Consider the following 22993-nt stretch of genomic DNA (forward strand, 5'->3'; position numbering starts at 1 on the left):
GATCTCGCAGTCCGTGAGTTCGAGCCCCGCATTGGGCTGTGCTGACGGCTCAGAGCCTGGAGCTTGTTTCAGATTCTGTGTCTCCCTCTCTCTGACCCTCCCCCCGTTCATGCTCTGTCTCTCTCTGTCTCAAAAATAAATAAACATTAAAAAAATTAAAAAAAAATTTTATTTATTTATTTTGAGAGAGAGAGAATCCCAGGCAGGCTCCACCCTGTCAGCACAGAGTGCAATGTGGAGCTCGATCTCATGAACCAGGGATCATGACCTGAGCCGAAATCAAGTTGGACACTTAACCGACTGAGCCACCCAGGTGCCCCTCTCCCTTTCTTTATTATCTAATTTTTAAGGTGAGAATATCATGATTTTGTAATTAGAATAAACAGTAAAGTTTTTCTGTTATAACTGAAAATGATGAAGCTGGCAAAGACACATTCAGTATTTCATTACTTTTGGAAGTCCTGATACTAACTCCAGCATGCTTTATGGGTAGAATAGCACTTCCCACTGCAGCCTAGATGCATCTGACAACTGAGGCTTGTCTTTTGACAAGATACTTATTCCTCATGGGAAAACTTCATTCTTTTCTCAGGTCCCTACAAATGCTCAGGGACTTGCATTATTATGATGCTTCTGACTAGGTTCCTGAGGCCTCCGTCTTACTTTTGCCTTGGTTCCTTGGGTGAGTTCTCTTAGCTCTGCTTAGAACCAAACTTAGTGCTGTGAATAATGCTAGTCTTTGAAGAAGGCAGGAGAACCTCTGGTCAGTCATATGTATATGTATATGTATATGTATATGTATATGTATATGTATATACACGACACAAGTTTAAATCCTGCCACACCATTTTGTTAATAGATAGTATCATTAATTGCCAGTAATGGAAACTCAACACTTACTATCTCTAAAGTCTCTTTTTCAAAAAATGAATTTATCTGTAGGTTGTTTACTTGGGTGAGTGAGTTAAAACTGTTTTGTGAGTTAGACTTGGAGTACCTGACTTAGAATAACTTTATTTACTTTATTAGTCACGTATAGCCTTTGGCAATGATTTTTATCTTTGGTAAAATGAGTATATAGTTGACCCTTGAACAACACAGGTTTGAGCTGTCCGGGTCCACTTTTTTGCAGTTTTTTTTTGATAAATACAGTATGGTAGTGTAAAGCATATTTTCTCTTCCTTATGATTTCCTTCCTTCCTTCTTCCTTCCTTCCTTCTTCCTTCCTTCCTTCCTTCCTTCCTTCCTTCCTTCCTTCCTTCCTGGTTTTATTTTATTTTTAAGTAATCTCTACATTCAACATGGGGCTTGAACTCACAACCCTGAGATCAAGAGTCATATGCTCTATTGACTGAGCCAGCCAGGCCCTCCGACCCCTTATAATTTCCTTAATAAGGTTTTCTTTTCTTTAGCTTTATTGTAAAAATACAGTATGTAATACATATAACATACAAAGTATGTATTAAATGACTGTTTATGTTATTGGTGAGGCTTTCAGTCAGCAGTAGGCTTTTAGTAATTAAGTTTTGGGGAAGTCCAAAGTTATACATAGGTTTTTGTATAGGGTCCATGCCTCTAACCCCTGTATTCAAGGGTCAGCTGTATAATGTTTTTTGAAGTTCCCTTCCACTTCCACAGACCATGATTCTGATGGTAGCAGAATACTATTTATCAGTTATTATTTTTGGTAGGTCTTGAAGAAAATGATGCTATTTGCCAATTTATTCAAACCATTACTTCTTTTATGTCAGTTTGGCCAAAATAAATGCCTACAGTTTCAGTTTCTTAAAATTGCAACGAATAGGAAAGTCTTGTTGAACATCTTGTTCCTTCTAAACCATTATTTCATACATTTGTAGCATAAAAAATACTCCCATGCTAATACTCCTGAACTCAAGTACTGCTAAAGACTTTTCTAAACGTGGGTAATGCACAGTATGGTAAATGTGTCTTAATGCAATCATGTAGATAAGTACCATATATAGAAAATATATTAGTCCACACAAAATTTTCATCACCTTGGCTTTTTTGGGATGTTAAAACAAAACAAAATCTTGTCCTGACTTAAAAATGGCAACTGGTTACTTAACAAAGATGAGCTTTGAAGGATAGATACAGTTTTGAAAGGGATATAGGAAATCCGCATTTATTAGATACCTCTTATGTTTGAGTTACACTCCCATATCTTTATCCCATTTAATCTTTATGGTAACTTGAAAGGTAGGTATGTTGTACCATTTTACACCAAAGAGGCTAACTTACATAGGCAAAGTGATGCCGTAAGTGGCAGAACTCTGTCTTTCTCTAAGCTCTGCTGAGCTGATTCCTAGTGGGAGGAATACAAAGAACTTTGAGGGGAATGGTAAGATAACCAGGAGAAAGAGCATAAAATGTGATCTCTGAAGACAAGTGAATAGATTGGGAGAAGAGAAAGATAGTATGAAAAAACTAGTTTGGTATATGGTGGAAGGAATTGAATACCAAACCATAGGAGTTAGCATTTGGGATATATTTTATAAGTTTTGAGCCAGCATGGTAACTAGATTTTAAAAATAGTATTTTAGGGGTGCCTGCCTGGCTCAGCCAGTTAAGCTTCCTACTCTTGGTTTCAGCTCAGGTCATGATTTCGCAGTTTGTGAGATTGAGCCCTACATCAGGCTCTGTGCTGACAGTGTGGAGCCTGCTTGGGATTTTCTCTCTCCCCCCTACTCTATGCTCCTCCCCCACGCGCACATGTGTGCTTCTGTGCGCGTTCTCTCTCTCTCTCTCTCAAAATAAATAAACTTAAAAATCTATATGTATTTTAAAAATAGTATTTAAGGGGCTTCATCTGGAAGCAGTGTGCAGAAGAAAAATCAAAGAAAGGCTAGAGTCAGTCCATGTAGAAGATTGCACATGGTGATGTGACTCTGAATTAGGGAAGAGCCATACTTACATAAAACAAACTAAAACAGAAAGTAAAGGACCACAAAGGGAAGGAGAAGCAGTAATAATTTGGCAGTATCTTATTTGGGTGAATGAAGAGAATGATTTATTACTGACAAAGTGGAACTTTCAATTTAATTGATGAATATGGGAAAGATAACTCTTTACAGTTTCTTAGCATAGAATTTAAGTTCAGCAAATATGCACATTGTTATTTTTTAGTTTTTAAAAATGTTTTATTTATTTTGAGAGAGAGAGAGAGAGAGAGAGAGAGAGAAAGTGGGCGAGGGGCAGAGAGGGAGACACAGAATCCAAAGCAGGCTCTGGGCTTTGAGCTGTCAGCACAGAGCCTGACTTGGAGCTCAAACTCAAGAGCCATGAGATTATGACCTGAGCCGAAGTCAGACGCTTAACTGACTGAAACAATGTGCCCGGCACATTGTTATTTTTGATGCCACCTCTGATTAGGAAAGAGAAAATTGTTATAGTATCTTGACAGATGATTGCTATCTCATCTAAATTTATGGTAATGTGTATATGTAGTAAAAGTGTAGGTTGAAATTGATTATTACTATTCTAATTATATCATTAACTTATTTTACCAATAATCTTGTTGTGTCTAATTGTACAAGTCATTGAATGGACTCATCAAAATAAGAATGAATTCAATTTAGTACTCCTCTTAAAAGCTTTGTAATGGCTAATGGGTTATGTTGGAACTGATTAAAATTATACAAGATTACCTTATCGTAGACTATTAATAATGAAAAATGGGCTCTTTTCCAGGCCTAGTTGTTTTATATTATATGTATTTTGCAACTGTATACTTTGGAGGAAAATGTTTAATAAGCAGCCATGGAGTACTCTTTTTTTTTTTTTTTTTTTTTCTGTTTATGTATTTTTGACGAAGAGAGCACAAGCTGGGAAGGGACAGAGAGAGGAGGAGAGGACATGAAGCGGGCTCTGGACTGAGAGCAGAGAGTCTGATGGGGGGCTTGAACCACGAACTGTGAGATCATGACCTGAGTTGAGGTCAGTTAGGACACTTAACTAACTGAGCCACCTAGGTGTCCCTGCCATGGAGTGCTTTATAGTATATGGGGTGCTGACAAATTTAAAGAGATTAAATCCTACCCAAGTACAGCTCCTCTGAAGATTACTGAATCTTAGAGGAGAGGCTTTGAGTAAGAATTGATAAACTTATTTGGAGCTAAGCATGATTTGTTGTATTTTAATTTCATTGAATTCTTGAAATTTAGCACACAGAATTTAGTACATAACTGTGTGCAAGGTACTTAAGAGGTGAATTAAGTTGTCTAGCATGATATCTGCTTAGCTAGTGCTGTCTTTCTGGAAAAGATCAAGGAGAGCTAAATTCTGAACTATCATAAAGGATTTGGGAGGAGCAGGAGTTCGTCTAAGGCCATTAGTAGTGAAGACATGAAGCACTGGGTAAAACCGAGAGGAAGGTTTGCCTGAGGAGAAGAAACACTGTATTAGAATGTTCAGCTTTCTCAACAAAGTACCTTCCAACAAAGCATTAATTTCCTAACGTGAGCTTTGTGTGCTCTTACAGTATCGGAAATAAGTAATTGTGTAGATATCCTCTCAGAAGACTTACTTTTGAATTTTTTGGGATGTAAGTGGATAATGGGAGTAGTATTTAACTGTTTTCTAATTACTTTGTGTGGATTTTTTTTGTATTTATTGACATAAGTGCTTTGAATTAGGTGGGTGGATTTGAGAGGGGCTTATGATGTTTCATGCAGAGTAACCTGGCTGGATTAGATACATAGCAGTCAAAAAGAGGTTTTAGTTGGTAATTTAGCAGTGCATGATAGATTTTAATTCTTAAAAAAAAATATTTTTTTTAGTGTTTGCTTATATTTGAGAGAGAGACAGACCATGTGTGGGGGAGACAGGGAGACAGAATCTGAAGCAGGCACCAGGCTCTGAGCTGTCAGTACAGAGCCTAATGTGGAGCTTCAACTCATGAGCCGTGAGATCATGACCTGAGCTGAAGTCGGACCTGAGCTGAAGTCGGACACTTCACCGACGGAGTCACCCAGGTGCCCCTAGATAGATTTTAATTCTTAGACTTGTCTTGTAAGAAAAATATTAAGGTGTAAGGGTGACCTATTTTTATTTAATTGGATTAAAAGGTGAAACTAACTTTGATGTGCGTATAGTGAGAATAAAATGGCTGACCTTTAAATTCAGTAGCCAGAATTTACTATTAGTAATTAATTTGGGGGGGGGATTAAAGTGGTATTTCTAAGTCTAATCACTGTAGTCAAGATGAACATAATAAGGGGTTCCATGGGAACAGTTAAAAGATAACAGGTTTTGAAAATGAAGACAGATTATAAGTAGTTGCCTCTCTGTGTGACAGGGTTTTTTGTTTTTTTGTTTTGTTTTTGAGAGAGTAAGAGCACAGGAGCAGGGTGGTCAGGAGGAGAGGGGAGGAGAGGCAGAGGGAGAGGAAGAGGAATCTTAAGCAGGCTCCATGCTGCGTGTGGACTCTCACACAGGGCTTGATCTCACCACCACGAGATCATGACCTGAGTCCAAATCAAGAATTGGACGCTTAACCAACCAAGCCACCCAGGCGTCCCTCACTGTGTGAGTTTTGACCTATTATTACTTAAATCATGTGACCTGTGAGACTGAAACATACCACTTACGTTTTTAGTTCAATTTTTTATTGTAAAATTTACCATTTTAAACATTTTTAGTGTATAATTGAGGGGCATGAAGTATATTCACAGTTCTTTGAAACCATTAATACTGCCCATTTCTAGAACTTTTTTATCATTTCAGTCTGTACTCATTAAACAGTAACTTCCCCATTTCTTCCTTTTTTCCAGCTTCTGATAATCTCTTTTCTGCTTTCAGCCTGTATGATTTTAACTATTCTAGGTTCCTCACATAAGTGGAATTAAACAGTATTTGTTCTTTTGGTATACCACTTGATTTTTAAAAAACGAGTTGCAGTAATTATAGATGCATGTTAAGTTTTTAATGAGGTATTTATAATTTTTATAGACTTTTATTTAAATGAATGATGTGACCATTATTGCTTTAGTGCATCTTTGGGTATTATAGCAAGTCCTGTATGAATTATGTGCTTTCATATTCTTAATGTTAGCTATGTTAATTTGTCTCCGTAATTTCCAGTGTCCATAAAACCTGAGAAAATTTGTAGCTTTTAAGAAATCACACATCTTTATTGCCTGATAGCTTATGAAATGATCTCTTAGAGGTTTCTGAAGTCATAAGTCTAAATTTACATGTGCAGTCTTTTTACTTGAAAATTCTGGTGGTCATAAATTCTAGAACTTATCATTCAGTTCTGTGAAAGAACTAGAAATAATTACATAGAACAAAACAGATTCTTGACTATTCTTTATGTCAGTGTTTAAGAACGAAGACAAGATGTTTTGAGTTCCTCAGAAGATATTAGAAAATGGAGACAATGACAAGTGGATAATGGCTTCAAAAAAATTAAAGACAAGTTTTTGGGGGAAATGAAAATTCGACTTTCAGATTGGAATATCTCATAATACAGAAATATTGAAGATATTCTAAATGATTATATGTAAAAATTCTTTTCTTTCATGGTATCAACCTCATGTAGCAGAGCTCATTGGGCAAAATTTTTGCTGTTTTTGTTTTTAAAAGTTATTTCCAAAAGCTCATGTCAGAATGCTGGCTGCTCAACCGGCTGTTTACGTATCAGAGCATCTACTTTGCCTCAATGCTGCCATCTGGCGATTATTATGGAGATCGCAGCATGTGCTTAAAGCACCCTAAGAGATGCAAGGTGCAATCTAAGTGCTTCCTGCCACACATCTCCCCCTGTTTTTGAGAAATTGAATAAAAGTGGGTTGTGTGGCAGAAATCTTAATTTGGTTATTGAGGCCATGAGATTGCTTTGTGAGATTACTTTGTAAACAGAACATTTATATATTAAGATGCACATATCTTTATCAGGCTCTTGCCAACTCATTGTTCTAAGATAGTATTTTTGTTATTTATTTTTATTTCTACAAGGTAATTTAAGGTATTGAATGCTTATTGGATGCATACTGTTTGTTAGACACTGTTCTTACTGGATCTTATAGTACTGTTGACAGTATTAGCAATACAGTCGTGAACAAACACATGGAAATCAGAACTTTCATAGAGTTTATATTTATTTATTTATTTATTTATTTAATCTTTAACGTTTATTTATTTTTGAGACAGAGAGAGACAGAGCATGAACAGGGGAGGGGCAGAGAGAGAGGGAGACACAGAATCTGAAACAGGCTCCAGGCTCTGAGCTGTCAGCACAGAGCCCGACGCGGGGCTCGAACTCACGGACCGTGAGATCATGACCTGAGCCGAAGTCGGACGCCTAACCTACCAAGCCATCCAGGCACCCCCATAGAGTTTATATTTAGTGGGGACAAATAATAGATACACACGCACATGCATGTGCATAATATGTTAATTAATGAAAAGGGTTAAGGAGAAGAAATAAAGCAAGAAAGGGGGATATAAATTATTGTGGTTGGTGAGTTGTTTTGAAATGTTAGATGCAGTGGTCAAAGAAAGCCTTACCAAGCAGGGGACTTTTGAGTAAAGATTGGAAAGATCTAGGGAAGAGCATGCAGATAGAAGGAAAGCAAATGCAAAGGCCCTGTGATTAGGACATCTGACTTGCAAGCTAGGAAGCTGGAGTAGAATGTAAGAGGAAGAGGGCAATAGAACATGAGGTCAGAGGGGTGTGATTGTGTATTTATATGTGGGGGTACAAGTCACATAAGGCCTTGTAGTTCATTTGGCATGTAATCTGAGATGGAAGGTTCTGGACTGGATGGAGGGTTTGGGGCAGCCGAGTGAGGTGCTCTGATTTACCTTTTAACAGGTTCGCTTGGGCTGCTGTGTTTAATGGTATGTAAAGTCATTTGCTACAAACTTTGTTTCTTGTTTTATTAGCTGTAGGAACAGGTTCACGTTATAGATATAAGAACAGGCTTTAAGACTTAGTGTGGACAGATTTGGGAACAGCGATTGTATGTCATGTTGCATATCTCTGCACAGGTTTTTATTTTTATTTATTTATTTATTTAAAAAAATTTTTAACGTTTATTTTGGGACAGAGAGAGACAGAGCATGAACAGGGGAGGGGCAGAGAGAGAGGGAGACACAGAATCGGAAGTAGGCTCCAGGCTCTGAGCCGTCAGCCCAGAGCCCGACACGGGGCTCGAACTCACGAATCGCGAGATCATGACCTGAGCTGAAGTCGGACGCTTAACCGACTTAGCCACCGAGGCGCCCCTCTGCACAGGTTTTTAAAAACTGTATTCATAGGTTATCAGTTATTCTTTGTGATACAGAATAATTGAAATCAGCTTGTAGAGTTTCACTTGGAAAATGGTATTAATATCTCTTCACTGTCCTAAAATCACCCCAGTACATTTTCAGATTCAAATCTTATAGTAAACCCAATGTAGTTTTATCCCCTTTCTTATTTATTTTCATGCTTCTTAATATTTTAGGAATGAGAATGATCTGGAGTTGTAATTTTTATGTTCTATTTAGGCATATTCTAAAACAAATCACACAATTACTGATCAGCAGTGCTGTTTGATCAAAGAAAAACTCAGATTTATGTTGTAACCGAGATAATATGTTTAAACCACTTTTTTGGCTTGTATTCTTATCAGCTAAAATGACTAATCTTCAGAGTAGTAGTATGCTTTCCCAAATTGCACTTTAAAATCCTGAAATTACCAATTAAGATACAGTCATTGTCAGTAATAGTATTTCTCTGTGGATTTAGTTTTGTTTTGGTAGCTGAAAAATTTATCATATTTGTGCTTGGTTCTGTGATGCCAAAGAGTAAATATCTTCAATGTGAAATGTGTAGGTTAGGGAAATTATAGCTGTACCCTCTGTATTACTGACAACTCTCTTTGTAATTTGAGTCTGTTTGGACCAGTGTCTTTATTTGACTTAGCAAATATCTTTTCAGCTTATGTCTTATTTTTACACTATGCATATCAATACTGAATAACTAAATTGTACACCTGAAACTAATATTACACAGTATGTTAACTGAAATTTAAATAAAAACTTTAAAAATATCAATATTGTTTAAACTTAGGTAAGATTTCATACTGAGAACAATCAGCAAATTGTTTTGTCTAGTAAGTAGGCAAGGTCTAAGACTGTGGTCATTTGATAAGAATCAAAATAATTGAGTTAAACTATCTACACAGCTCTAAGTAGCCAGGCAGCCAGTTTGTCTAAATCACTCCCCTTCTCCCCGCACCAACTTTAATGAACACTTAAATGACATCAATTATTTTGTTTTGAGATAGATAAAATCTGGTAATACTAAGTGATTGATCATATATAAAAATATTAACAGCAGTAATATTACAGAGATTATACAGGAATATATAGGGATAGTTTTGCTAAGGATTTCTTAGGTATGATTTTAAATAACATTTTCTGTCATTGGGAACTTTATTTTCTAGATGATAAAGACACATATTTAAAACACAAATTGCTATGTCAGTTTTAATTTTTGAACTGTTTTCCTGTGCTGAAGAATAACAATAATTTGTTTTTCAGACTTTCTCTTTTCTTCATCCTTGTATGTTTGCTCCCTTAAGTATGATATAATCTCCCTTACATATCTAATCCTAAAAGTAGCAGCAGATTAACCAAGTACTTTGCTATTACTAATGTTATTAATTATGGTAACTGAGTTTGAATCATAATACTATTCCTACTCTGCCCTACAGCTTCTTATAATGTAGACTTCTTCTCCACTATGACTGTAGGTTACACAGGATTCTTTATCTGAACCCAAGTTGTTCTTTTTTTTAACCAGACTGCTGAAGTAATATAATATACTTTATATGTGAAAGTGGTACCGGTTTAGCACTAGTAGGTCATTACGTTGAATTATAACCTTATGTCCATATGCCACTAGTAGAGCTACTTTTCATACTCTACCCTATTGTAAAGGAGGGTAGGGGTGGGGAGAGACCCAAGAAGAATTGACACATTGGTCACATTGGTCTTCACAGCCTCTAAGATGATTTTTGTTCTTTTATTGAACAAATTCTTCTGACATGAAGTTCTTCCCATCTGCTTTTTAAAAAGTGTGTAGTGGGGGCACCTGGGTGGCTCAGTTAAGTATCTGACTTTGACCCAGGTTATGAATTTGTAGTTCCTGGGTTCGAGCGTGGCATTGGGCTCTGTGCTGACAGCTCAGAGCCTGGAGCCTTCTTTGGATTCTGTTGTCTCCCTCTCTCTTTGCCCCTCCCCCACCCCGTGTGCACACGTGTGCGCGCGCTCTCTCTCTCTCTCTCTCTCTCTCAAAAATAAACATTAGGGGCACCTGGGTGGCTCAGTTGGTTAAGCGTCCAACTTCGACTCAGGTCATGATCTCACAGTTTGTGAGTTCGAGCCCCGTATCAGGCTCTGTGCTGACAGCTCAGAGCCTGGAACCTGCTTCAGATTCTGTGTCTCCCTCTCTCTCTGCCCTTCCCCTGCTCATGTTCTGTCTCTCTCTGTCTCTCAATAAATAAACGTTAAAAAAAAAAAAGTTAAAAACATAAAAATAAAAAGTTTTCTCTAAAACTTCAGAAAAGTTTTTGCAAAACCTCCCTATTCTTGGGCGCAATCATCATTTTTGCTGACTTGAACACATTTATACGATTCTTCTAAAATCATGCATTCCCAGCTTCTTGACTTCTTAATTTTTTTTAAATGTTTGTTTATTTTTGAGAGAGAAGGGGAGAGGGGCAGACGAGAGAGAGAGAGAGAGGAACAGAGGATTTGAAGCAGGCCCTGTGTTGACTGCAGAGAGCCTAACGCATGGCTTGAACCCATGAACCATGAGATCATGACCTGAGCTGAAGTTGAACACTTAACTTACTGAACCATCCAGGCTCCCCTTGCCTTCTTAATTTCTTTGTCTTTAATTATACTTTTTTCTGTCATCAGCTAGAGTGTTAACTTTATGAAAGTTGAGACTTTGGCTGCCTTTTTCACCATTGTTCCCTCAAATGTCTGTAATAGTGCTTACTAAATTTTTTTTTTTAATTTTTTTTTTCAACGTTTATTTATTTTTGGGACAGAGAGAGAGCATGAACGGGGGAGGGGCAGAGAGAGAGGGAGACACAGAATCGGAAACAGGCTCCAGGCTCTGAGCCATCAGCCCAGAGCCTGACGCGGGGCTCGAACTCACAGACCACGAGATCGTGACCTGGCTGAAGTCGGACGCTTAACCAACTGCGCCACCAAGGCGCCCCAGTGCTTACTAAATATTAAAGAATTCATGCACATTTGCCATTGGAGGTTTCCTTTATTAGTTAGGACTTTAGACTTAGAAATCACAAATTCTAAAGTTTCCCTGTGGACCCCAGTCTTCAATCCTTTTTTCTTCCTGTGGACCTTTGTTTTTATTTCATCAGATTTCCATGGTACTTTAACTCCAGACACTTTTTATCAACCCCCACCTGCTTATGATCCAGCCTCAACATTGTGTCCCACTGTTTTAGTTGACCCTTCTTAACGCAGCACTCTGACCCCTGTGTAGTCAAAAATTCATATATAACTTTTGGCTCCACAAAACTAAATAAATAGCCTGCTGTTAACCTGAAGCTTTACCAATAATGTAAATTGTTAATTAGCACATATTTTGTATGTTATATAATTATATACTATATTCTTATAATAGAGTAAGTTAGAGAAAACAAAATCATAAAATAGAGGCGCCTGGGTGTTTCAGTAGGTTAAGCATCCAATTCTTGATTTCGACTTGGGTCTGATGTCATGGTTCGAGAGGTCGATCCCCCTTTGCACTGACAGTGCGGAGCCTGCTTGGGATTTTCTCTCCTCTGTCCCTCCCACCAAGAAAAAAGTAAAAAGTAAAAATCATAAGGTAACAACATACTTGTAAAAAACCCACTTATAAGTGGACCCAGATTGTTCAAACCATGTTGTTCAAAGGTCAGCTGTGTTTGCATTTGCATTCTAGTGGACTTTATTTACCCTTTGGCTTATCTCATCAGTCTACAGCTCTCTGATTTTATCGGTCCAAGGCTGCAGAGGAGTTAAGGAAAGATGTAGAGCTATTCTGATTGGAAACACCACAAATTACACTTTCTGATCTTAGCTGTGTGGTTAGGGCTGATTGACAGTTTTATTTTCCATCACTAATTGATTCTCTATCATCTTCCACACGGAGACTTCCAGCCTTTTTCTTTTCTTTTCTTTTTTTCGCTTTTTGTAAATGCCCAAACTCATACTGGTCTACTTCTGTTTAAGTAAGTGACATTGTCTTCTATTTTAGTGAAGAGATAGAGGCCATTTTGTAGGAACTCCATCAACTTTTCTCTCTTCTATTTTGAATTTATTCTCTATGTTAATAACATATTTTTCTGATTCTTTCTTGCCTGAAAAATGTGTGTCCACTTTCCATTTTGATAGGAGGGTTTTTTTTCTGCTATCTTTGCTCTTAGACCCAGCCAATCTCACTTGTCAGTTTTCTCAGTCAGCTTTCACTTTCTCCTGCTCTATCCAGCCAATTCCTGTCCCACTTTTGGCAGGCAATTTTTATGTCCTATTTTCCAGAAATAATGAATCTGTCAGAAATGAGCACCCTCAACATTTCCCTTTTCCCACCATATCCCACCTACAAATAGTGTGCATTGATACCATCCTATACTATGAAGGGCAGTCCCTTTATCCCTGCTTTAAAATTCGTCCTTTTTTCAAAACCAGTATTAATTATCCAGTAGAACTTTCTGAAATGATGGAATTGTTCTATATTTGTATTGTCCAGTACCATAATCACTAGCCATATGTGAATGTTGAGCACTAGAAATGTAGCTAGTGTGACTGAGGAATTAAATTTATTTTATTTCAGATTTAAATAGCCACATGGTTTAGTGTCTACCATGTTGAATAGTATAGCTCTAAACCTTAACCATAAAATATGTTCCTGTTATTTCTTGTTTTTTGAATCTCTCTGACCATGTGTGTCGTCTTCTCCACATTTAAGTAGGTTTAGTCTTTTGCATCTTAAATACCTAGAACACATCAAAACCTTTTGCCATTTTTTTAAGCCATCTCTTGTCTGTTTTCTGTCCCTTCATGGCAGTTTCTTGGTTCCTATGACTTTAGCTCTTATCGTGTCATAGGATAAGACAAATCCTATCCTGAAAAAGGCTCACTATTAGTGAGGTCTTCAACTATTTCTCAGTTGTGCAATCCAGTAGATATTTTATCTTCCCCAAATTGAGTGTTGGTTGCTCTCTGCTTCTGGAAATTCTTGTGTTAGGACTTCCTCTTCGTTCTGTTTTCCCTCAGACTGGTCCTTTCTTGTCCCCCCTCTTCCCTGCCCCCATACTCTTCTGCTTAGACTTTGTCTCACTTCTCCAATCCCCTCTCCTTGTTCATTTTTACTACAACTTCACTCCTCTTGCTCACCAGGTGCTGTCAGTTGTCACCTACATGTTGCTGCCTTTTAAATCTCTTTAGCCTATTCTAATTTCCAAACTCCAGTGTTGCCTTCATGAAGCCACCATCCAGGTCAAGAAAAAGAACATTATCAGCACCTCAGAGTCCCTTTCCAATTCACTGCCTCTTCTTTTCTCTCTAAAGGTAACTGCTGTCTCAACTTATAACTATATAGAACTGTTTTAGAACTTTATATAAAAAATGATACAGTATGTATTCTTCTGTGTCTTTTCTCTCATTCAGCATTGTTTGTAATAGTCACCCACTTGTTGACTGTTATTTTCATTACTGTTTAATACTCTGTGGATATAGCACAGTTTATCTGTACACCCATTGCTGGTTATTTGGGTAATTTTTGTTTGAGTAAATTTTGTTATGAATAATGCTGTTCTTACCATTTTTTGTGTATGTTTTATTGTACATATGTGTGTGTACTTCATTTGGTGGGTATATTGCTAGGAATGGAAGTGCTGAGTCATGATATGCCTTTAATTTTAGTGAATACTGTCAAATCGTCTTCAGAGTAGTTTTGTCAATTTATATTCCTATCAGCAGTGTTAAGAGTTCTGTTGTTCTAGTTTCTTATCAGCACTTAACTATTGCCAGTCTTTATAATTTTAGCCGTTCACGAAGCTCTGCCTCCTTGATGGCTAATGGGTTGAGCATCTTTTCTTATTTTATGGCCATTTATTATTTACGTACCTGCTGTTGTCAAGTGCCTGGTGAAGACTTTTGCCTAGTTTTCTATTGAATTGTCTGTCGTTTACATACTGACAGGTAAGAGTTCTTAGTATATTCTGGCTGTGAGCCATTTGTTAGTTAAATATGTTGTTAATATCTTCCATTCTGTGACTGGTCTTCTCACTTAGTGTTTACTTCCAATTTCTACTCCTCAGTGAAGTCTTTCCTAACTTTACTCCCTGGTTCTTTTTTATATTCCTTTTTAAAGAAAGCATGTGGTAGTCTTTACCACAGCCACAATTATTAAGACAACTTCCAGCTTTTCATCTCTCATTTCATCTCTTGGCTGAGCAATACTGTTAATTTGCTTGTGTTGGACATTATTGATGTACCATCCAACTCTCTCACTAATCCACTTCCTTTTCAGGATTTTTCCTCTAACAGCCACTTGTATTTTGGTATTCTGACCTTAGGTCTCTTCTTTCTACCTGTTCTCCATGGGAGAACTCCTCAATTTTGAGAATCTTAATGCCATTTTATAGGTATATGATTTCTAGATTATTTCCAGACTAACCATTCTCCTGGACTTCCGATTCCTGTATCACAAAGCCCATGGGCATTGCTACATAGATGCTCCATAGGCATTTTAAGCTCCATGAGTCAGTCCCAAACTAAGCTCATCCCCCTCCTCTCAAGCTTGATTCTATATTTTCTTTGAACACCTTCCCTGTCAAGTACCTCCAGAAGAACTTAAGTCTGGGAAACCTTTCCTTGCTACCCATTTCCCCCGCTTGATTCCTCTGTTGTTTCTCATTGTAACACTTCTGTAATAGCACTGACAGACATTTTATCTGTTTTCACCAGTTGTCTAAAAGAATCTTGAGGTCTTTATGCCTCTCTCTCATATAAGTGGTTGAGATTTGACTGAGATTGCCTCCAGCTAAACACATCTAAAATCAGACTCAGCATCTTTGGTTTTCTTCTGATTTTCTTCTTTAAAATGACTTAACCTTTCACACCATCTTTTCATTACGTCAGTCTTATTAAACTCATTTCCTTTTCTATTACCTTCCACAACTAGTTTATTTCTAAGTCCATAGCTGTTTTTTCTGTACCATTTTTTTAGCTTTGGTTCAGGTTCTTGTCTTCACCAGACTATTGTGGTCATTGTTTAAATGTTCTGTCCATCTTTAGGTTTCTCCTCATTCATCTTTGATATTGCTACTGGATGTTTTGCTCAAATACAGGTGATTTTCTTTTGGGTCAATAGCCTTCTATTGTTTTCTTCCTGCAGTGTAAAATCCAACTTTATAAGACATTCAGTGGCAGTCTTCACAAACTGAAGTGATCTACCCACCCTCTCTACTACCACTTATGACAGAAACCATATCCTTTAAGCACTGGCTTTAGCAGACTGCACACCTAAATTTATCTTATTTATGTTACCTGCACTGCCTTTCTCTCCATCCTTTGGGCTGGAGGGGAAGGGGGTAGCGTTGTAGAGCCACATGTAAGCCTAGGTTTAAACCCAGTTTTAACAATTGTTTTGTCTATTGTCCTTGGACAAACTTCTCAAGATCCCATAGCCTAGTACTAGTACTTAATACATGTTATCTTCCTCTTTCAACCCTTCTCCTCCAAACCACAACTGAAATTTATCTTTTATACTTGTACAGAGTACTTATTGGTTGTCTCTTCTACCACTTAAGGTCTGCTGCCTTGTATGGTGTTTATTTCTGCACATTTTATCACTTCTCTGACACCACATACCTTTTAAGGTCTGATACTGTGATTTCTTATGCCTAATTCAGTTGAATTTTTTGTTCAGGTGAAGGATTTGCTTTGTCCAATCCATATTGTGTCATTTAGTTTCTGAGTGAAAATGATGGTTGGTATGTGATTTTTTTGGACCAAAGTTGTCACCTAGAAGGCTAGTTGTAAAGGCCCACCAAGCAGGCTTTGGTTAAACCCCTTACTGTATTGAAATTTAGGAGAGTGATACAGTTGTCTTGGTTACACTGTAACTCTCATAGAATTTAAACTGTATTTAATGTCTTTGATTACTCCTGAAAGTACTCCCTGAGTGAATTGTTTTTTTCTTTATAGCCTGTTGCTGAAACCATCCCCATCTGTAGTTTCCTGTCTTGGTACAAAAAGACAAAACCGACGAAAAGACCACCCGAAGAACTCAGCTCTGCTGCCGACTGTGGCAACAGTGGTATGTATCTCCTTTATTCCTTCTGATGTATGCCTCAGGCGGAGGGAGGTGTATTTTCTGAGATGGTATCCTTGATCCTTATAAAACAATACTTTGATGCTGGTTTAGGTAACTGAGATGAATCTGCTAGGTGAGGGAGGCGATTTAAAATGTAGTTGACATGTTTTATTCAGTTAATTTCAATCAGTCTTAGTTTCGGATTTTGTTTTTATAAAAATCTTTCCACAGACTTATTTTTCTTCTTGTTGATCTTTATATTTGACTATCAAATCTGTTCAAATCACAGCAATCAGTTTGAAATTATTGCTAGCTTCTTTAATAATCACTACTTATCTTTCTTGATTTATGACATCAGGCTTATGAATAGAACGGGGATGATAACACGTTGTTCTTCTTGATAGAAACTTAACATGTGTCACATTGGGAAATGGAATGTTGACACGCAATTTTGAGCTGTGTGAGATCTGAGGTCTAAAAAAGATTTTGCAAAGACTCTACTAGTTTCAATTCTAGAGATATTCTGTGTCTATATTTTTCAGAACTTAAAAGTTTTGTGTAGGGAGGCCTGTAGTAAATCAACATTATCTCTATCATTGGCTTAATTTTCAGTGTTCTTATACTCTTAACAACCATGATTTAGTCAAGAACCAGAATCACTCTAGATACTTCAGAGGAAAGAAATTTAATGATGAGAACAAAATATTTGTGAAATATTAGAAATGCTGAAGGGGAGCTCTTAGGGAGCTGGCGGGCTTTAGGGATGATCTTAGAATATACTTCGCAGAAAAGTGATCCACCAGGGAGTCACTATATATGCTTGTCTCCATCTGGAGAGGCGGTGGAGCAGCGGGGGCTACTGGGCTGTAGCTGGATAGAAAGGCTGAGAATTTGGCCATCGCCACATTTACCTCTGGATGGCCACGAAGGTGAAAAGTGGCTGGGTGCTGGCAGTACCAGAAGAAAAGTGGTCTTTGTTTCATTTCTCCCTTTCAAAAAGTCACCAAACATCCAGTTGGTAGGAGTTAATTCATATCTAGAGCCAAGCTGCAAAAGAGTCTAGGAAGTACAGTTTTTAGCTTTTGGTTTTTGTTTATAGAAGGCTTTAAAAGAAGGTGGGAAGAGATCTTGAGTGGTAGGTGACCATATTCCAGCATAATAATCACAAACAGTAATGAACTTGGGATGGATTTTACAGTTAAATATAAACCATAAAATCATAAAATATTAGATAAAAATATAGTGACATGTCCTATAATGCATTGACTTCCAAACTATTTTAGTAGGAGCACCCTTAAGAAATTGTATGGGAGCCCAAATACATAAAACAGATAAAAATCTACTCAGGTGAGGTGGGACTAAAATGGGGGTGGAAGGAGAGTTGTGGTATACCCCTGTCTTCTAAGAAGCATTATATTTGGGGTGGTCTCTGAGTTCTTTGCAATTTGAAAACAGTAGAGGGAACTTTTAAAGAACTAGTAGAATAAATAACTATTGGTTATCTGTTGCTATAGAAGCAAACCACCCCAAAATAGCAGCTAAAAGCAACAACAGTTTTTAATTCATGTTGTTCCTGTTAGGAATTTGGGAATGGCCTGCCTAAGTCATTTTTACTTGGAATCTTTCATGAGGTTGCAATCAAGATTTTAACTGGTACTCAGTTATCTGAAGGCTTCCATTCCATGATGACTCACTTGGCTGGCATGTTAATGCTGCCTGTTGACAGGGAGCCTCAGTTCTTTGCCATGTGGACCTCTTCATAGAGCTGTATGAATTGCCCACAGCACATTGAGGAGGGCACCTGTTGGGATGAGCACTAGGTGTTGTATGGAAACCAATTTGACAATAAACTTCATATTAAAAAAAAAAAAATGAATTGCCCACAGCATCCCCTAAGCAGGTATCTGATAGAGGTAGCAAGGTGGAATCGGCAATATCTCTTGTTACCTAGCCTTAGCCTGTCATTGCAGCACACAAATCAGCCCTATTCTGTGTGGGAGGGAACTACACAGGTGTCAATTTGTATTCTTGCCAGAAGACAAGAACGTTTGGAGGGCAGCTTGGAGCCTGACTATTACAGTAGGCAGGAAGAAAACTATGCATAGTTAAGTATATGATATTTGATATTACCAAAGTGAGAACTAAAATACCCAAAATTTTAAAAAGCAAAAAAGTTTTGGGGAAAATAATTGCATTAAATATGATAAAGGGCCAAAAGCTACGAAGAGCGTGCTTACATTTCTAGCATAAAGTCAAAGGGCAGAGCCTATGAACGAAAGTTATTTGTTGAACATATTAAAAAAAACATTTTACCCAAGTAATTATAGGCATGCACACCAGTGCAGCAGTGAAAGCTGTTTTATAACTTTTATAATAATAAAATTTGAAAGATAAAAGAGCCCAAACCTAGAGTTGATGAAATTGTATTAAAACATTGGTACTTTGCTGGTATGTTTCTTTCATTTCACTTACCAACCCCACTTACAGAAATTTATTTTAAGGAATTAATTTAAAAGAAGGATGGGGCACCTGGGTGCCTCAATCGGTTAAGCGTCTGACTCTTGATTTCAGCTCAGGTTATGATCTCACGGTTGGTGAAATCGAGCCCCACATCTGGCTCCATGCTGACAGCTCAGAGCCTGCTTGGGATTCTCTCTCTCTCTCTCTCTCTCTCTCTCTCTCTCTCTCTGCCCCTCCCTTGCTCACATTTGCGTATTCTCTCCGTCTCTCTCAAAGTCAATAAATAAAGAAGGGAAGAATCTGTAGATATAAAGTAATTCATTGTAGTATTCTATTACAGGTAGTAGTTTAGTTAACAATAGGGAAGTAGTGTCAGGTAGGTTATAGGGTATCAATCAGTTTAAAGAATATAAAGTTTACTTGACTAAAAGGATGAAGAAAAGCAAAACAAAACTGTATATACTCTATAATTAAAATCATGCAAGCACCTTTAGGAAGTCTACAAAGGAAAAGTAAAACAGGAAATGGCTAATCTAGGACGAGGAGATTATGAATGAGATTTTTACACTTTCTCTCCCATTTTCCTTTAATGTCAGTGATATTTTGATAAACTTCATATCATCTCAGAGAAATTTAGGAATAGAAGGGAGAGGAGAAAAAATAACCAGCCTTTTCTTTCACCAAAGAAATAAACATAACCAACTTTTAGAGGAAAAGGACAAATCTTCCCAGAGTGAAGGCAGATTTACTTTTCTATAATTTTGAGAATCAAACAGATACTAACTCTTTTGGAAGAGGAAAATTTTTTCTGTTGCTGTTAATTTTGATCACAATAGAAATATTGTTTAGGTATTAGTTTTTAGCTTGAGTGCCTTAAAATATGAGGAAGTAGCTCACTTTAAATGATGGGATTTAATAAAAATAGATTTTCAGTTATAAAAGTAATACGTTATTGCTAAAAAATTGAGAGCACAGAAGGGTATAAAGTGAAAGGTAAAATCCTTATTCAAAATGTTTATAGTTTTGAGGCACCTGGGTGGCTGAGTCAGTTGAGCATCCGACTTTGGCTCAGTCATGATCTCATGGTTCGTGGGTTTGAGCCCTGAGTTGGGCTCTGCGCTGACTGTAAGGAGCCTGTTTGGGATTATCTCTCTCTCCCTCTCTCTCTGCCTCTCCCCGACTCAAGGGTCTCTCTCTCTCTCTCTCTCAAAATAAATAAATAAAATTTATAAAAAATATTTTAAAAATCAAAATGTTTATAGTTTCATATCTTAGGACATTATAGTTGCAAACAGTTTTTGTGTCCTTCCAGAAATGACCTGAGCATATTATGTATTGGTATACGTATAAGCATGTGTATACCCATGATGCTTTAATGCAGGCTTATTACAAGTTACGAGTTTGTCAGGTGTTTTATAATCATATTGGGGAGGTGGTGTACTAAATTACACTTAGCATCAGTACAACTGAATTGGAATGCCAAATCCTGATGAGACACGTATGGCAAGCTTTCAAGGGCATCTCTTCTTTGATATATATTTTGATTTGAGGTAATTGCCTTTTTCTTCATCATTCCTTTAATACAATTACAAAATGATTCTTGATTGTTTCATTTGAGAACTTTCCCCTCCTGTTAGGTCATCCATCCTGTTTAAAGTTTTCCCCTGAATTAACGGTTAGAGTGAAGGCCTTACGGTGGCAGTGCATTGAGTGTAAAACGTGCAGCTCCTGTCGAGATCAAGGCAAGAATGCAGTGAGTATCCTTGCTTTCTGATGTGACTATTTCATTTAGAAGTAGAGTGTACACCTAATATTTTCCTCAAAGTTTTGTTGATTATTTTCCATTCCCTTGGTCCAGCAGAATTTGAAACACTGGTCCCATTCAATTACACATCATTAGTTTAGAATACTTGGTATTTGAGACTTGGATTCTTTCTATTCTAGGTAGTTTCTAAAACACCTTAATTCTATGTTTGCAGAAAGACTAAGCTACTTTAAAGAAATACTTCTGAAATTTGTTTGAGTATTATGGAGGCATTCATTTAGGAATGGTCAGTGTATTAACTACAAATCATCCTTTTCTCTTTTCCATTAGAACAACTAAAGTTAGCTTATATCTGAAAGTTATGAAACTGTAGTTCTTTATTAAAGATTAGATGAAGCAAAACTTTTTGCTAACTTGGAGTGTCCATTTACTCAGTTTAATGCAAATTAAGGAAACTTTTACTACTATAGTAGCTCATCATCTTTGTGAGATCATTGAAGCTTTCTAGGTTTTATGAAGCCGTGATCCTGATGTGTTTTTGTTTCATAAGGTTAAGCAGAACTGTCCCTTCTCTTTTTTAGGATAATATGCTCTTTTGTGATTCCTGTGACCGAGGTTTTCACATGGAGTGTTGTGATCCGCCACTCACCCGGATGCCAAAAGGTGAGAAGTACTTCCTGAAGTCAGACTGGCACTGTAATGGGCAAATCCGTGAAAGCACTTTTTGTCTACTTTGTTAAAATGAAAGAATAATTTCCGTCTTTCTATTTGGGGTTGTATAAGTAGGAAGAGAGCTGGCACCTTAAAGGTGGGGACAGTCTGTTTAGGCATCTTGACATTCCTATGTGTATGGATTCATTATTATCTTCTTCTATTTTCAATGTTTAAGTATCCATGGAGAGTGAAGTGGTTCATTTATGACTATTTGCCAGTCCTATAGCTAGAGGACAAAATACATGCCTTATGTAATTTTGAAATATCTCTTTCTATAAAGGTAGAAATGGAATTGTATTAGATCATGTTGATTATATCAGTATTGGTTATTTCACTGTTCATCACTTTTGAAAGGCCTAGAGCCTTTTTTTTTTATAAAATAATTTGTAAACAGATAATTTTTGTGTGCTAAATCATAAGAATATAGCTTAATGTATTCTATTCTTTTGACTCCTATTCCTTGACAAGTATTTGGTTGGGATGTAACTGCCTGTTGGTTGAACTTCCATCCTATTATATGCTTATAGTTTCTTAAAAAAAAAATCCAGTTAGTGTCTCCTGCTTTGCCTTATCATAAATTCCATTTTTAACTCTGTTTTTGTGACTTAACAGGTTTCTTAAGTAAAATGCTTATAGAGTATTTTATAATTTCTGCTCAGAAAAAATTTTCCTGTGGATGGAAAGGGACTCAACCTTAGGTATAGTTAAGTTATTCCACTTAGAATCTTAACTTGAGTCTCTTCTTATGTCACTCTGTGCGTTGTTAGCTTCTGGAAAATCTTAAATTGATATGTATTGGAAGAATAATACCCCCTTTGCTACCTTTTCCATTTACTTGGAAGTTTGGGCAACAGGTCTTCTGAGAATCCTTCAAGATAAGAAAGATTTTCTTAGGACTTCATTTGTTTGTATTTAATGCCTACAAAAGAAGTTTTATAGCAGCTTAAAGCAGGAATCATTTTATTTTGAAATAATTGCAGACTGACAGACAAGTGGCAGAAATAGTACAGAGACTTCCTACTGTACCCATTACACAGCTTCTTCTAATGTCAACTTCTTATAAAACTGTAGTACAATTACTGAAACCAGGAAACTAACATTGATATGATACGATTAGTAAATCTATACACCTTATTTGAATTTGTGGTCCAAAATCCAGTGCTGGATTTCATACTGCATTTAATCATCATGCTTCCTTAGTCTCTTCCAATCTGTTAATTCCCTAGACTATCTTTCCTGACCTTGACACTTTTGAAGAATACTCGTTAGCGATTTTGTAGAAATCAAATTTCTTCAATTTGGGTCTGTCTCTTTCTTTGTAATGATTAAATTAAGATTATGAAGTTTGACAAGAACACCACAGAATTGATACTGTGCCCTTCTTAGTGCATTGTAGTGTAGGTGTATAATACTAATATGTCTTATTACTGGTAATGTTAACTTTGATCACTTGATTACAGAAGAAACCTGACCTTAAAGTTATTCTTTTTCCTCTTTGCACTGACTTTAGCATCCATCAGTGATTCTTGTTTGTACCAGTTTTACTTTGGTGTTTGCATATTGATGATTTTTCAGCTTCCATCATCCCTTCTGTATTTACTAATTGGAATTCTGCTGTAAAGAAGAGCTATCGCTTTTCCCATTTATTTATTCAATTACTTATATTCTTATGGACTGATGGGTATTTATTTTATTCAGTGGGT

The 22993-nt window shown here is 37.0% G+C and overlaps 1 protein-coding gene across 1 annotated transcript in view; it reads left to right on the forward strand.

The window, feature by feature from the left end:
• KAT6A (lysine acetyltransferase 6A) overlaps positions 1 to 22993 on the forward strand; it is a 110308-nt gene that overhangs the window by 40574 nt on the left and 46741 nt on the right. Inside the window, 3 exon segments of the mRNA XM_030312554.1 lie at positions 16243 to 16354; positions 20449 to 20564; positions 21158 to 21239. Of these exon segments, the coding sequence (XP_030168414.1) occupies positions 16243 to 16354; positions 20449 to 20564; positions 21158 to 21239 (310 nt within the window).

The sequence above is a fragment of the Lynx canadensis genome, chromosome B1 (assembly GCF_007474595.2).
Source record: "Lynx canadensis isolate LIC74 chromosome B1, mLynCan4.pri.v2, whole genome shotgun sequence".
In the NCBI taxonomy this organism is placed as follows: Eukaryota; Metazoa; Chordata; class Mammalia; order Carnivora; family Felidae; genus Lynx; species Lynx canadensis.